General features: G+C 36.3%; 1 protein-coding gene across 27 annotated transcripts in view; it reads left to right on the top strand.

The window, feature by feature from the left end:
* Positions 1-660: 660 nt before the first annotated feature.
* TRDN (triadin) overlaps positions 661-17,495 on the top strand; it is a 225,163-nt gene continuing 208,328 nt past the window's right edge. For 23 of the 27 annotated variants that reach the window (XM_059467539.1, XM_059467542.1, XM_059467548.1 and 20 more), the window contains exon 1: positions 662-1,123. In XM_059467539.1, the coding sequence (XP_059323522.1) occupies positions 1,102-1,123 (22 nt within the window). In that variant the 5' untranslated portion in view covers positions 662-1,101. Of the gene's footprint in view, positions 1,124-17,495 lie in introns of all 27 variants that reach the window. The other 4 variants (XM_059467534.1, XM_059467551.1, XM_059467562.1 and 1 more) reach the window with 3 other exon arrangements.

Below are 17,495 nucleotides of genomic sequence, written 5' to 3' on the forward strand. Positions count from 1 at the left end.
CTGGCTTTTCTGCTAATTTCATTTTCAACCTATTGACCCCATAGATAATTCTACAGCTGTGGAATCACAAGCAGTCCAAGGAAAAGATTGCTCAGGTTTTCAACTAATTGCTCTTATTTGAATTGTTAACATTTTACTTTCTCTGAATGCTTTTAAGAATCTACTTGCTTTCAGTTTTATAAAACCTTTTTAAAAATTATAGAATTTTTGAGCTACTTAAAGATTTCCATTAATCAGACCCATAAAATCAAGTCTTGTCTACTTAATATTTTTACATGTTGCCTTCCTGTATCTAGACTACATAAAATATTACTATTAAAATTTTAACAGTGTTCTGTAATACTTAGATGAACTCCACAGGTATATGTGATAATTACAGCAAATCAGAAAAGGACAAAAAAAAATCCAAGCCAATTTTCTTGGTTCAAATTGCTATCTTAATTGGTTCTGAACTGCAACTAAGAGTCTAAGTGGAGAAAATCACCTAAATTTACCCTCCCCCTTAGTCAGCGGTGAGCTTCATAGGACCCTCCCCAAGCCATATAAGGCCAGGAAGAATGTGCTAAGCACTGAGTGTGCTAAGAATAAAGTTGTACTGGGATGGATAAGGTTACTTTGAACTCTATATTTCATGTTTCCTGACATACCCCCCAAAGAACTGCAATTATGCTAGCAAGGCTGTAGGAGCGTTGAACAGTTCTTTCCCAGTTCTTGTGATTTTTGTTGCCTCTCTATGCATTCCTGTCCTGTTTAGAGCTGTGGTTTTTTGTATTTTATTTCTGGTGTGCATGGTTCTGAGGATATTAGAAAACCGTGCTGAAGGTTCACTCTGAGGCATGGCTATTTTTGTTAGAAGCTGATACTTTAGACTGAGCTTTAAGTGTTGCCTCTGGAAGGCCTTGGGTTGTTCTGGGAGGCCAGGTCTGCAGAGGAAACAGACATTTCAGAGAGCATAAAAGAAGAAGGAACACAATTAGAAAAAGCAGAGGACCTCCCTCCTTCTCATCCTGCAAGTCCTGCGAGAGTCAGCAGCCCAGAAGTACTATCTAAGGTGCCACAGTAAATCTTGACCTTTTAAACAGAATATCTCTTACCATCATCATGGCCGAGATTACAGCAGAAGGTACAGTAACTCTTTTCAAATATAATTAACAAAAAATGATTTGTGATTTAACAGTATAAGTGAAGTGGCCTGTCAAAATCATTTGTTGTTCTTAGCAAATTATGTTTTCGCTCCAGGATCATTTAATTTTGTTTTCTGCATTCCTTTCTATTTTTCTTTCCTGTTTTTCTTCTCTCTTTTACTTTTTCACTCTTGTAGCCTGAGTTTTTACGAGTTACTGAAAAAAGTTCTCTGTACACCTCTAAAAATAACCTTATTTTCATTTGCAGAACACCATTATTTAGGCACCTCCATCAGAGTGATACAAACAGGGAATGTCTGAAGTTCAGAGTTTTATTCTCAAGCTTTTGCTCAGTAAAAAGCTTTGGTAGTCCCTTATAATCAGAGATTTACCAGAGTCAGAACAGCTTAATTTGTTTGCCCTGATTTTTCCATAGGGAGCACAGAGTATTTTTGAAGTGTATGTGAAGTTACTGAATGGTAAAAGGCAAAAAACTCTTCTTCTATCCTTATTTAGGTAGACTTCTAAGGGAGTCAGTGAAAATGGTGCTGAAATAAATATGCCAGATGTCGGCCTGCAAAAATGAAAAGCAATTGTACTAACCAACAAATACATATTCTAAAATGTGAATGTTTCATGTAGTTTAACATTTCCTGACCATTCATATTTAAAGTACATTTTAGATGCATAACAATATTTTATCAGCTGAAGTCAGAAGGGGGGATGTATTTTAAATGCAACCCTCTTTAATACTGAATATTTTAGTTGAATTTTACTCCAAATTTTTTTCCACTCTTTATCTGAATTTAATAATGACAAAAATACAAGAAATGCTTTTAAACAGTCTTCTGAGATTTACTTTATTCTGCTTCTCAAGATTATGTGGTGTTTCAGTGCATGAAAGGTGTTGTTTTCATCTTCCATTTTTTATTGTTCATGCCCATGTAAGAGGATCTGCATTAAGTGCTATTAGAAAGTGATCCTGTTCCTTCTTAAGGGCTATTGTTAGGACTGTGTCAAGTAGTATAGTCCTTGCTTGATGTCTGGTTAGCCACATCAGGGAAGCAATGTGATTTTTAATCAGCAGTTGGACTGATCTATAATTTACTTCTGGCTGCATGTACTGCCAAAACAGGTGGCTCAGCCTGACAGCCCTAACCCAACTACTAACACTGGTTTATTTAGATATTCTTAATAAGGTTTGTTGGAAACATTGGTTATTTCCTGGCTGTTATGAGGCAAATCTGTGAAATAACCAAATTAGTGAGATTTTTTCGTCCAAAATAAATGGCAAAAAAAATATAAAACTTTACAACCAATCTGACTTTTCAGTCATTGAGCTTATTAAAGAAAGAAAATTATAGACTCTAGAATGAAACAAAAAACCATTGAATGAAGGAAAGTAGGGTCTGAATTTTTAAAAATTTTGTTTGTAGTGTTTTTACAGGAGTATTTTTACAGCTGTAACAGTATGTGTCTTCTCTGGGGCTTTTTGTACAAAGCATAGACTTAGATGATAAGGGACATCAGCTCCCCAGTAAACTGACCTTCCACGTGACAGGGAAATAAACTATATAATTAGTTTAATTTAGTAATATTTGGCTTAGTTTTATTTTGTTTTCATGTACTTGGAATGCACTTGTAGTGATTGACTGATTTTTAGACACTGTATCCACAAGATGGAAATTTTATTTATGGCATAAAGTAAGAATTCAGCCTGAAGCTAATGTTTCACTGCAGTTTGTTTTCCTCTGGGGGTAGTACTGGCACTCACAACCTGAAAGTTTAGATATAAACCTCAGCAACATGTAGTTTGGAAAAACAAAAAGCTATTTAACTACCTGTTACTTCACAAAATTTATTTTGTTTTCACAATTTATTTTGTTTTCCATACCACCTCCCAGCCCATGATTTGCTGGGCTCTTCATGACTTTGCTATGACTAAACCACTTGCTCCTTGCAATAGGTATTTATAACTTTTTTTCCACTGTCAGTCACAGGGGCAGACTCTTGGGCTCCTTGCCTTTGGGGGTACCATCCCGACACATCAGAGAGCAGGGCACAACAGAGATGCAGGACAGTGAGTTTTCTGGTTCAGAGATTTGGCCCAGGGCTGGCAGGGTGTGCTGCTGCACATCTCAGGGCTCTCTTTCTGACAGCCTGTGTCAGGCTAACAATCTACCTAGAGATGAACAGAGGCAGTGAGGAGCTCTTTCAGGTCAACAGCATGATAATGACAGTGAGATTAAGTAATTTAAATATGTAGCAAATAAGCCCTCCACTGCCTACTTGCACCAAAACCCACATGTGCTACTTATTCCTTCACACAGCTACAAATTGTTAGTTGTGGAAATACTGGTGAAATGTACACTGTGAAAGACAAAATGAGATCCCTGAAGACAGCAATTCATAAATGTCCTTAGAAAGTTGGCAGGACCTATGTCTCTAGCTGTCAAGTATTTAAGAGAAGATTCCAGAGGATTATCTTCAGCATTCTCCTATTACATGTCATTGCCATCACAGAAATGTACTATTAAAAAATGGAAGTCCTTAAAATTGTATAAAAAAAAGTACAAAAACTCAGTACAGGGAATAAGTACTATGTATTTGCTATACTCTCAGGATCTAATATTATTATTAGTATTAGTCATATTATTAAAATTAATAGTAATTATTGCTCTCGTTATTATTACATTTAAGCAGTTACTGAGTATTCTTGTAGCAGCCAGGATCTTTCTGAAGTCCACTTAAGGCTTTGTCTGAAAAGCCATGGCTCTCAAACTATGCTACTCCACTGTGTCTGTGAGCACAGGGATTGGGCTGGACTCAGTGGCAGATGTAGTTGGAGCTGCCACCACTGAAACCCGAACAGCAAAAGGCTGACACCTCTGAGAAATGGCTTCTGCCAATGTACAGCTTAATCTGTGTGTGCACAGCAGCTCCAGCACCAGCCCTATAGCTGGTCCTTTCTAGTCCAATCTCCTGCAGGTCACAGTGCAAGGTTGATGGGCGTCCCCTGACACTTCATCCTCCCGTGCAGGGAAGAATGAATAGAGACTCAGCTCTGCTTGCTGCAGTGCTCTGGAGACTGTGCACTGATCTAATCCAGGAAGGTGAGGAGAGGAGAAAGACAAGGTTTCTGTGCCAGCTGTTTGTCTGCCACAACTTATTTCCCCAGTGGAGCAAGAGAGAAGCAGGAGTCAAATAGAAATGTGACAATGAGTCACAGTTTGGTCCTTATTTTGCTGCTGAGAGCCGTGCAACTACATATTTCCTCTGTCTGGGAGCAGGCTGCAAGGAGACAGGCTAGCCCCAAGGCTACACACAGCTTGTCAGTGACAAAATCAAAATTAGCTTCTGCATTTCAGCCCTTTTCTCAGGCTATTGGATAACTATGAAAAGTTTTAAAATATAAACCATTTTAAAAGGCAAAAAGATGTGTATGCTTGAATATTAATAGACATGAAACTACCAAGTTATGAGAAATAACACATAAGAGCTAGAGGGTAAAATCCCAATTATTTAATGAGTGTGATGGTCAGAAGCTAACAGAGGTAATCAATTGGCAAAATGTTTAATGAAGGCACACTAGAAGCAAGAGGCAGATAGCTACTTATGATAATTCATGAGTTGCTGCTAGATGTGCCAGTTGTGCTGACTGCAACAGGGGCCTAGATGAATCAATTGGATTAGATGATTCATTTTGATGACTAAAGGCATGAGAGGTGTTTCTTACCCTCCTTTCTTACTGCTGTTTATGCTTGGAGCTAGGATGTTTATATAGAATACGTTAGCACCTAGCAAATTTTCAAAATGAAAAGATGCCTTCTTTCTCTGCCTTTCAATGTTGATGAAGAAGAAGATTGTATACCTATTACAGCAGGGTAAGGAAAATACAACAATTTTAGCTATGGTTTTTGAAGGAATCTATCTGTTCTAGTTCAGAACAACCAGGTAAAATCAACAGCCTAATTACACTAAGTAAAAAAAAAAAATGTCAGAAAACCCAGGTCTGCCAGTGAAAAATCTTTGTGGAGAACAGAAGCTCCAAATTCTTACCGAAATTCCTTCAAAATCATATTCTCCTGTGACTGTGGGCCTGTACAACCATGCTGGTTTGGCTTCAGCCTTGGTGTTTTCTCATACATAGCCTGTTGAGGCAAGCATGGTTAGCTTGACTTTAAGGATTTGTGGACAACTCTACTGAAAGCTGATACAGTATTTATGCACCTTCAGTTGGTACAAGGCAACTCTTACACACAATTCATTACTTTAGGTAGCCCCTTAAAGAGTCAGGGGCTTAGCTCTGGAGAGCAGGAAGGCTAAAAACCTATACACCAGTCAGGATTTTAGCTCTGGAGAGCAGGAAGACTGAAAACCTGTTAACCAGAGAACCAAGCTAATGCATCGTGCTAGTACATGACAGGCTAAAACTGTGTGTGTTCAGTTAGCTCCTGTTGTGGACAAACAGCTGGACTGTAGGTTTGAATATTTATTCAATTTTTTTTTTTAAATATCACACAGAACCTTGTGATCTGAAGTATTTGGAGCATATTTTAATGTTACTTATATATTGAGAAATGCTTTTAAAATCCTACTAGTGTTTTCAAGTAATTGGGAAAATCAGTTACCACTGACCTAAATATGAAATCTGTGCAACTACTTACATTCTCAGAAGTCTCAACCTATATCTTCAGAGACCTAAACATTGAAAAAAATCTAGTCTAGAAATATTTTGAGTACTTTCACCCACTGACTGCAATATAAATACTGAGTAAGAGGCAGATTTACTCTCTTTTTACTGCTCAGTTCTGGAAAGCAGAAACTGTTTTACTTTAAAATGTTTCATAATACAGGTCTGGTTTCAGTTCAGGACATACTGAGGAGAGAGAAACAAATCAGAGTTACCCCATTTGAAGCAGCTCATCCATTTACAGAAATGAAAAGCTTTTTCCTTTCTGATGATGACAGTCACTGGTTTCTTCTCTGTTTAAAAAGATTGAACTAATGCAAACTACAAATTTTACCAGGTAAACCATATTACAGTAGTAGAGGCTTACTTTTAATGATTTGCTTTAAACCTAAATGATTGAAAGGACTTTTAGATTGCCAATTTTAGTCATGATTTAAATCAACAAACAAGAAACCTGGATTTCAAAATAGCAATTTTCAAGATTTTTGCAAATGTCATCTATCATTTTTTTTCCAAAAGGTGACCAATATGGCAACCAAATACAGCCCTTCTCACTAAATTTGTGCCTTTTAGAGAAAAATATACCCTAAATATCTGTCTAATAAAACATTCTGTATTTTGGGAGTCCTTTATCTTGATTCTTAGCTTTTTCATACTGGGTTTTTTTTGTAGTTGTTTTTTTTTAATGCTGGAGAATGGTAAATGGTGCATTTCTCTTTTGCTACATAATGGTTTCATTTTTACTTGTGGGTTCTGTCAAGCTTCATTAGGATGGAAATTTTAATTCAATTAAAATGGTACAAACCCAGCAGTTAAAAATTGCTTATATGCTTATATTTACATACTTAGATAATAGAAATAGGTTAAATAGGAAAAATGTATTTTAAATATAAATTCTCTTGATAAGTTAAATGATTTATTAAACAAATATAGTGCTATGTCTAAATGAGGTTCTTGGCCACTGCATCCTGTAAGAATATATAACTGAGAGAGCTCATTTTCTTTCATGTAATGTTTATTCAAGGGTAGGGGAAAAAAATCTACTTTTTTTTTAAAATCCTCATTAGGCCTCGGTATAAATAAGATAATAATTGAGTACAAATAGTAAAATAAATTGAAATTAGGAACAGATTCTTTGCATTTGCAAACAGGCTATACTCTCAAAAAAAAAGGCTGCCCTAATTTGACTGCATTTCCTTAGCCAGTGATTTCCAACAATTCAGTGATTTAACTCTTTCCACAACAATAATGTGCAAGTACTTACACTTGATCATAGCTTTTTTTTGTTGTTTAAATAAGTGTGATTTCTATAAATAGTAATGGAAAACTGTAATATTGTGAAAGTATGGTCCTTAGCACAGGGTTTTCTTAAATTTATTTTAAAGTTTAAAGGACATTTTTTAAAATGACATTTATAGAAAACTTTACTTTATGATTCAGAAAGCATCAGCAATTTTGTTCCCTGCCTATATTCCCCCACTGCAGCCTCAATTTAGTGGATCTTAAAAAGGAGGATTGTTGAGCAATAATACTGAAATGTCTTCAGAGATGTGTAAAAGAGGAACACAGTTTTTTACTGATTTAAAAGCAAACCAAAGGTATGGTCAAAGAGAAGTTGCAGAGACAGAGAGGCTTCATATCCTTGCTGCTTTACATTGACAGAGCAGATGGTCACACAGCACATGAAGCAGACCAGCAAGAAGTAAGATATAAAGTCATTACATATAAACACTTAGCTTAAAGCTATGGACAACCAGCCATGCTTATTATTCATATGATCCTGCTACCATGTTCTCTTGTCAACTTAAAACATTTTTAAAAATATTTAATATTTTACTCATATCCCTGTACCTTTATATAGTATGTCTTCCTTCAGTGCATTGGAACAAGCCATTCAGACTTTAGATTCCTGAGTGGGAGTGTGTTTAAGCTCCATGTGGTCAAAAGGGACCAGCAAGATTTAGCTTCTGTTTTTTTTTCCTAATATGTGCCTACAGCACAGTTGATTTATGTAAGAAAGTCTATTTTGGGAATTGTGAAGCAAGTACATGGCGACCAAATCTTTGACTAATGGTAGAGATAGTGACACCACTAGGTTGCAGAAATACCAGAGGATGCTGCTGACAGATCTTGTTTTGTCCCATGTTCTTTCCTTTTCTCTTTCCTTTTCTTCATTGTCTCTGATTCATTTCTGTCCCCCTCCTCTAAATGCAAAACATAATGAGACAAAATCATAAAGCACACCGTAAGTAGCTGCATTATTCTTTAGACTCAGTATATTTTGAGTAAAAGAGATGAGCTAACAAAACAGGTCATGCAATGTAGAGGAGGCTAAAGAGAAAAAAACCATAGGCGTTACCTTTTTTTTTTTTATCACAAATAGGTCATGTGCTAAAACTTACCTATGTTATACTTTCACTCAAATCAGTTCAGTTGCTCAAAATCATAGTCAGTGCTGAGCTTTCTCCTTACAAATCAGAATGAAAAAGCTGTGCCTTTAAGTCTTGAATAAGCCTCACTTGAGTCCAGGGGCAGATTTGACCTTCTTTTGGAATAAGTCTGAGAGCACAGTATGATCTTGTATCTGGTCTAGAAGTTCTGCTTGGTGCCATGCAAAGGCATTTACCATAAGAAAGGAAACTATTAAATGTCAGGCACAGAAAAACTTTCTCACTGGAGAAGTCTCCTCTTTGTATCTTCAAAGATAGTTTTAAAAAATCCTTTACAAATATGTAATGAGTAAAGATCTGCTACTCCCTCTACGTGCTTATGTTCTCACAACTTCAAAAGTATCTCTGTACCTTTGCCTGGAGTCAAATTGTCAAAGGCACAATGAATCTAAACCTTTGTAGCCTCCTTTGGTATGTAAATTAACTCAATTTTTTTTCCTATATTCCATTATGTAGATTTAAGTTGTGGCTCTCTGTGCATGTCAGGAAGGCTAAATCTTGTTTCAGTCCTTGCTGAGAGGCTGATCACAATTGACACAATTACCATAAATATAGTTTTCTGGTAACTATTTTACTGTTTCTAGAGGCATAATTTAATACAGCTATTCAAATGTTAAGGTCCTTATTTTGCACTGACCTTTTCCTCCTGTAGCAGGTAGGACTTCAATTTTGCCTTCAGGTCTATCCGTGCAACTCTTACTGAAGTCAGCTGTATTAGTACCTGAACACATCTGGTGTGGGACACACCTTAACTCCCCAAAGAGGTGACAACCCATGTATATGGTACAGTTCAGGTTATATATATTGAATAGTTTAGAATCCCAATATTTAAACTGTAACTACAACATAAAAATTTACTATAATTTCAATGGCTTTTTCTAAGGAAAATGTTAAAATTCTCTTTTTCCTGGAAGTTCTTTGCATCACCATTCATGATAGGAGTAGAAAATGTGAGCATTTTACAGGGAGGCATCTAAAATTAGATTGATTCTTTTATATATTTATTGTTGATTTGGTTTGTTGGAGTTTTTTTGGTTGTTTGCTTTTTTTTACCAGGAGTGTTAGTATAACACTTTTATAGCAAAATATCTGTGGTAGATGTTGAATTTGAACCCTGCCTCTCTGGGCCAGCTCCATGACTAGATGGCTGACTGCATCCTATGAGTTGGAGCAGAACAACTACTGCTTTACCCTAAATTTATCTCACACTTTTTAAAGTCCATGAAGATGTTCTTTTGCACTAGAAAGTGAATTCTGAGGACATAATTTTTTTGCTGATTCAGAAATGGAAGGGCACAAAACCCTTTTCATTTTGTTTTTAATCAGTAAATATGCTTGATAAAATTTTAACTTTAATAAGAGGCACAACAACTTAAAACTAAATACAAGCTTTTTGTTTTCCAGCAAAAAAAAAATAAAACCAAAACCTGCCCTATTATCAGATGCTCAAGCAGAATCCATGTGAGAGATATTTACCCTAAAATGCATCTCTTGTTGTAACATTGTGATTTTTCATTCATTGATTACATAGAAGCCACATGAAATGCTCTGGAGAATGTAATGCTCTACTCTGCTGTAGCAAACCAGATGAAGTGATGAATTTCCAGATGAGTAGAAGTGAAAACGCTCCCAGCTTACTCCCTCCCTTGTTTCCCCTTCCAGACATAAGTGCAGTGTGTCCCTCTGCTCAGAGACACAGCTCCATGCCTATTCCTTTCATTTGTCATGAGGGAGATATCCATAGATTTTGTAATACAACTTGATTGTATTTTGTCTGTAAGTTCCTATCGAACCAGAAGTGTCCAGGGATGTGTTGTTTTCTTTATACAGAGCTCATGTAAGAACAACCACAAGGGAAATTTTACTAGGTCACTGTTACTCTGGAAAGAAAGCAAATTTGGAAATGATATGGAAAACCGCTACAGATATATGAGAACACAATTTTGAGAAATCTTGGCAAGGTTAGCCACAAATATTGATGAGGTTTCAGCATACATTTAAAATTAAAATTAAATATGAATAAAAGTGTGCATATGCAGATACTAGTGCATTGGGAAGGGGAATCAGCAATTTTGCCAGTGTTAATGAATTAAGATAATTTTAACTATAGAGAGAAAACAGTGATGTGAAGTAGGATTTTGTCTTAAAAACTAATTAGTAGAAAATTCCTTTTAGGCATACATTTGCCATTGTTTAATTCATCAATCAGGATAGGCAAATGCATTTCATACTGTGAATGCTAAGGGCATTTTACAAAAGGGAAAGTTAGTTGTAAAACTAACTTTTACAACAGTGTTGCTATCCACTCTTCAGTATGTCGTTCTAAGTATGGATCAGAAATAAAGCCACATCTGTGGAGGATGTCAGGACTATAAAGTGGCACTGGATCCCTAATTTTTTTCCCCTGTGTTAGTGCTCAGGTCAGAGCTACAGTGGTCTAATGACTTTACTTCATGCAGCTGGAAACAGTCTTTACACTAGAATCCTAAAATAATATAAAGATTCCTTGATTTCTGATATATTTTACAGAATTAAATCCTTTTAGTAAGGATTTTAAGCTTCAATATGCTACTAAAGTGAATATTAAACTACACAACTGTCCAAAAGCACCCTCCCTTGCCTAGAGAAAAGGAGGTTCTGGAGAGACCTTATCTCTCTCTTCCTGAAAAGAAGTTGTAGTGAGATGGGGTTCTGCCTCTTCTCCCAGGCAAAAAGTGACAGGGCAAGAGGAGATAGCCTCTAACTGTACCAGGGGAGGTACAAGCTGGACCTCAGGAGAATTTCTTCATGGAAAGGATTGTAATACATTGGGATGGACTGCGCAGGGAGGTGGTGGAGTCACCCTGGAGGTGTCCAAGAAACAGCTGGACATGACAACCAGTGCCACGGTCTAGTTGCCAAGGTGGTGATCAAAGTTGGAACTCGATGATCTCAGAGATCTTAACCTTAAATTATTCTGTGATTAAATTCTGGAGAATATTTATTTTTAGTGCTTAGTTGTACCGTTCTGATATCTAAATCATGCTTTACATTTTCTGTTTGATGACTGGGTTTTTTACATGACTAACACAAAGAAAAAGAAAAGTGATTACTGCACTCTTCTTTCTCCTGGAGATGACCACATCTGGTAGGCTTCAGGACCTATGAGATTCCTCACTACTCCCTGCCAGAGCCATTTGCAGTGGGATGCCTCTCCTTCCAGAGCTGGATGGCCGTGGTGGTCCCACGTCCCCAGGTGCAAGGAAGGGGGAAGCTGAGCTGGTGCTCCCCACAGGCACACCCCTCTCCAACCCACACTCATGCCTCTCTTTCCCCAACTTTTGTACTCCCATTAATCATCCTGTCTAATAAATCTTATTTCTGCCACCTCAAATCAGTGCTACTTCAAGCAGAACAGGCAGCACAGTACTTAGTTTTTGTAGTTACAGTGTTTTTGAGTTTATTATCAAATATTAGAAATTTTAATGTTCTGAAATAGTTTTTCAGCATAGGAGAAATTTGTCTTAGATATTGCAAAATTTATACTAAATTTTAACTAACCCTCTCCATTGTTCTCTCTATGGTATTGAGACACTTGGAGCTGTGAATGCAGAATATTTATTTGCAAATATCATGAAGTTGTAATCATCGATTCCTTGTATCTGCAGACTCTACCATTTCCCCCTCTGTTCTTTCATCAAGCTGTTTACATATTCTTGGCATTTCTCAAATGTGAATACAATTTTAATTTCCAGATGCTCCATCTTCCCCTGAAAATGCCCAGGTAGGCAGATATGAATTACATCTTCTTTTGAAAACAGATGTACATTGGTTGCATTGGAGCAATTCCAGTGTCAGTCTGGTCCCACTGGAGGAAGCAGCTGTTCTTCAGGTGAAACTATTTAACTAAGACCAAAAAAGCACCTTATAACATGTGTCTGTTTTAGCACAGAAATCTAATTTTTAACCAGTTCCACATATCCCTGTTTTTCTATGTTTATGGAAAAACACTGGAAGGGAAACTTTTCCTCTTCTCCTGTACAACATCTGCAAAAAAAAATTCTGCAGAAGTCTGAATTCTGGGTCTTGTGGGCATACAGGACATAAAAATATTTATGATTAATATTAGGTCCCAGTGTTAAAGATTAGCAAGAAATAGTGAAATAAAAGCTTGTAAGTCCTTAAAAAATTCTCTGGATTTCCTTCCCACCGTGACTACTCATTTTCTCAGTTGCCTGGTGAACAGCTTGTATTTTGCTATGTAAAATGGAAATCAATCTCTGACCTGCAAAAAAATCCAACCAAGCAGCAAACCCAAAAACACCAATAGATTTTCTTCTTTTGCACAATAGTAGGTATCAAAACAAAAAAAATATATAAAATGTGCTAAAAAATTGAGTGTTTACAAAATCCTGTGAAGTCCTGGTTGTACATGATGTTCTTCTCTTCACTTCTCTTCCAAGCAATACCAAAGCTCCTTCTCTTTTAGGGTATACTTTAATTAAGTAAATATGAAATAAGCATGAGCTCCATTAACAAACTTTAAATCTTAATAGCTGTTTCTCTGCAGACAGAGAAATGAAGGTGTTAAAATCTTCAGACTTCATGCTCTTCACTGAAGAACTGCACCCAGTCTTAAAGTTTAGGTTTCAGAAGCATATTGCAAAATTCAGAAACTTCAGAGTTTTTTGAAAGCATATTTTAATATAATAGCTGTCTCAGTAGTTTCCTCACTGAAAAAAAATTCTTTTTTCAGTTGTCTCTAAGGAATATACAAGTGAGACCCACCTCCCCATAGGCTGAACTGGTTCAAGTTAGTGGGAATGAAAACTCAGCTAATGTATTCAGCTTTCACAGAGTGCATTCTCTATACTCCAATTCTTGAAGACAACATTCAAAGCTTTTTTCTTATCTTGGTCCTATTTTTATTCCGCTTTTGGTATTTACTGTAAACTCTTTTACATTTCCCAACTCGTTGAATATTTCCAGTCAATGCCTTTAAAATAGCCTTTGTTACTATTACTAATAACAAAATCCTTGTTGTCTTTAAGGTTTTTGTAGAGAATTTCACTTTGCCTAATTATATGTCTTCAAAAAGTAGATGCACTTACATAGGCCTTTAATGAATATTGTCTGCATTAATTTTCTAAAACTCTGAATTTGGTTTTGGAAAAGATTCACCTGTTTTCAGCCTCAGTCAGGACTATCTATGTTGGCTTTCAATCTTTCCACTTCTTTCATGCCTTTCATTATTTTAATTGAAAGAATCAAGGTTTCCTTGATATCCTTTCCACATTAAATATAGAAATATTACCTTTTATTCTCACAATGATTGAATCACTTTGAATAGAACTAGAACTGTAGTGATGTCTCATCAGCTGAAAAAGAACAGTACATATTCTATGTGAAAAAGCACATATTTTGAGTCTTTTATTAACATTTTGTACCTTTCTGATTTACTTTTGGTTGAAGAAACATAACTTTTGTTTTAGCTTTACGACTTACTTAAATGCCAGGGCTATAAAGAGGGAAGATAGAGAAATAGTAAATTATTTTATTCCTCAGTGATTTTATAACCAGAGATTAATGAAGACCTTTTTTTGAACATAGATATTAATAATGTGAACTTCCAAACACATAGACCATTAATTTTCTGTGGATCTCTTGTACAAATATCATTTTAATGTCTGTATGCTTCTGAAGGTATAATCAGAATTTATTCTGTATAGAAGTTACCTGCCAAAATATCCACTATATGTATCTGCAAATGCTTCAGCAATCTAATTCTTTTTAATCTATACTTATTTCTTTCTGAAAATAGTGGCTCCTGACTAAAGGTGATGTGAATTGAAGGATCAGTTAGGACAGAAATACAGAAATTATAGAAATCATGCCAATATTTCTCCATGACAAATAGATCTTACACTTTTTTTATACATGCATACTTGTTATCAACATTTTCAATATCATGGGAATGGTGACTTTAACAAGTCCTTGATGCCTAATGGTCCTTTATGTCCATTTGTGTAGTGGTTTACTGAGGAATAGCACCCTCTGAAGAGTAAATACCAAAGAGACTTCTCATGATGTCATGCTCCAGGTCTGAACGTTTGCAGATGGAGTGAAGACCACCCAAACTATGCATGCCTATTTGTGGTCAGGAAAAATGTTACAGTTCTCTCTTATAACACATATCTCATGGATGTCCCTTGAAAACAAATACTGCCCCTGCCCTGATCAGCAAGATAAGTAAAAACAAAGTGTTGATCTGGACTGTTGTTCAGGTTCAGCTGGATCTGAGACTGATGCCTTATTGTCACAGTTTCCAATTATGTAAGAACCATAAAAACACTTAAGCTTTTCTCCACTTACCTGTCAGAAATACCTGTTCAGGTCCTGAGGAGTGCACAGGACACTGTGCAGTATGTAAGTAAAGTTCTTTAAGATCATCATATAGATGATCTTACATCTACATAACGCTTGGTCTAAGGTCTAACGAAAGCACTATCTTAAACAAACAAAAAAACCCCAAGACAACCAACCAACCAACCAACCAGCCAACCAACCAATTGACAAAAAAAAAAAAAAAAAAAAAAACAACAAACCCACCAAACCCAAAACCCACAAACCAAACACAGAAAAACAATTAGTGCAATCGCTTTAGGCCTTCTTTATTGATATTGTGAATGCTACTCATTATTACTCATTCAATTATATTAGACACCCTTGTTCTTTTGTCTTCTTCCACAGTAAGAGTTTAATAGCTTTGTGAATGTTTAATAGCTTTGTGAATGTATTGTAGCTCTGGGGGCATGGATTGTGTTACTGAGAGGAAGATTATCAGTTGCATGACCATAAGAATATAGTAAATGTAAGATGTAAGGCTGAAATATTGACTGTAAAGTAAGTGTTAATTTTCAATAGATGTGAAAGTATGCATTTTTATTTATTAGATTATTTCATTATTACAGCTGAAGCTGCACTCTATTGATATAATACGAAAGGAAATTAATAAAGAGAGGTTAGATGATGAATAGGCCTTTGACTAGAATATAACAGCCAGCAAAATCTCACAAACATGTAGGCAGAATAACCAAGTCACTCTCAAAAGCTTTATTAAAAATTTAGAAAGGAGACAATCAACTTCTGCTGCAGAGGACATCTCTATGTCTTTTCATTATACTGGCAAATTTATGAGTTGAAACTGCTGGACTAATACCAAAGAAATATCAGACGATTTCTTGAAAGTTTCCTGAAATCAGGAAGTAGCAGTATCTTAGGTATTAAAATCCAAGCAGGAGATGTTTGAGGAAATTTATACATATATGCTGAAAGAGTAGAAAAAGCTTAAAAAAAACTGAAGAAGAAAACCACACTCATGGGAAGCCTGTGTTATGCTTAATGTAGAGGAGTAGAAAGCCAGAAGTTAGGAGATTCCCACTACTTCTTTTTTTCAGAAGGAAAATAATATGGCTTTGCAAGGAGTGGGAACTGGAGGGGAGATAAATATTAGAAGACTAGGGACAACTACATCCAGATTTGATGATCTATAAAAATACTCAAAATACAATTCCACAATTTGAATATGACATGAGACTATGTGAAGATTTAGTAAAAAAGAGAACATTGTGTTTATATAGACAAGTTTGAGCCTAATTAGAAAACTTGCAAACACAGGACAGGTTGTTTGGGAAACAATACCAGCTACCATCTCTATTCCATCTGTATGAAACAAAAGGAATTTTCTGTCAGATGGAAACCATTGGGACAAAATTAGGACAAGTATGCATAAATATCCTTTTCGTGATTGAACTTCAGGCATAGGTATGCAACTTTGTTCTTGTCTTCTCCTATCCCACCAAGAGTCAGAGAGTAAAGCACAAAATAAGGAAGGTCAAGGCAAGATGCCAGGAACATTATAGGGGTCCTGCAAGTGTCTGATGTTCATGCAAGGCTCTCAAGCTGGGTGGAAACTTTGCAGCACCTGCTGTTACTGTGGGCTAGGAATACTGGAGCTATATGGATCTGCTCTACAGAGAATGTGGGGAGGTGTTACAGCTCATGAAGCATGGCTGAATGTCTTTGTGATGACTTTGTGCATGTTTACAGCAGATGCTAAAGATTAGTTGATTTAGAATCCATGGGAGGTAATAAGGAAACTATCATTCCAACCGGGTCAAAATTTTTCCTTGATGCAGCTCACTTTCAGTTCCAGTTAGCAATAATAACATCGAGGGGCCTTCTCAAGATGGTAGCTTTTTTTTTAAACTTGAAATAAAATCTTTTGAACTGCACTGAGGCAATGCTTTAACATTATGAAAGCTTTCAGGACTGATCATGACATTAAAACAAGTGGAAAATTTTTCTTCTCATATCACTGAGTTCTGAGGACTGCTCTGTTGAAGTCTTCTTACATGTTAATTAGTCTTCCACTGCCAAATTAGGCTGAACCCTATGTCTAACATTATAAAGCAGACACAGGAATTGTGAGGGCTATGAACTTCAGAAAAATTCACATTCCAAAAATATAAGGAAATGGATTACCTATCCATACATAGGACAGAGAGTTGCAACACTTTTTTTCATTTTTATGCCAGTGTTTACTAGAAAAGTGCAATGAGAGTCAATTAAAATTATTGCTAAATTTGCAACATTCTATGCTGTTGAAGACTCTAGAGCACAAGCCTTATGAGGAGCATCTGAGGGAACTGAAGGTTATTTAGCCTGCAGAAAAGAAGTCTCAGAGGAGACCTTATTGCTCTTGACATCCACCTGAAAGGAGCCTGTAGCCAGGTGGAGTTTGGTCTCTTCTCCCAAGTAACATGGAATGGGATGAGAGGAAATGGTCCTAAGCTTTGCCAGATGAGATTTAGGTTGGATTTTAGGAAAAAGTTTCTTCATGGAAAGAGACGTTAAGTAGTGGAACATGTTGCCCAGAGAAAGGGTGGAGTCACCACTCCTGGAGATCTTTAAAAGGTGTGACACTGGGGGACACATTCTAGTGATGGCCCTGGCAGCCCTCAGACTTAATGGCTGGGCTCTGGGTAATCTTAAAGGTCTTTTCCAACCTAAATGATTCTCTAATTCTATGCTCTGACCAAGAATGTGTAGCTTGAATTTCTTTTCTAGAATTTGGAACCTTATACTAAGATAATTTCACAAATATGTCTCTCAGTAGACAACTTTTACTACACATAAGCTTATAATTAATGTATTCTTCCTGGTCTGGGTTATATGTTTAGAAGCTTA

This window comes from Ammospiza nelsoni, chromosome 3 (assembly GCF_027579445.1).
Source record: "Ammospiza nelsoni isolate bAmmNel1 chromosome 3, bAmmNel1.pri, whole genome shotgun sequence".
In the NCBI taxonomy this organism is placed as follows: domain Eukaryota; kingdom Metazoa; phylum Chordata; class Aves; order Passeriformes; family Passerellidae; genus Ammospiza; species Ammospiza nelsoni.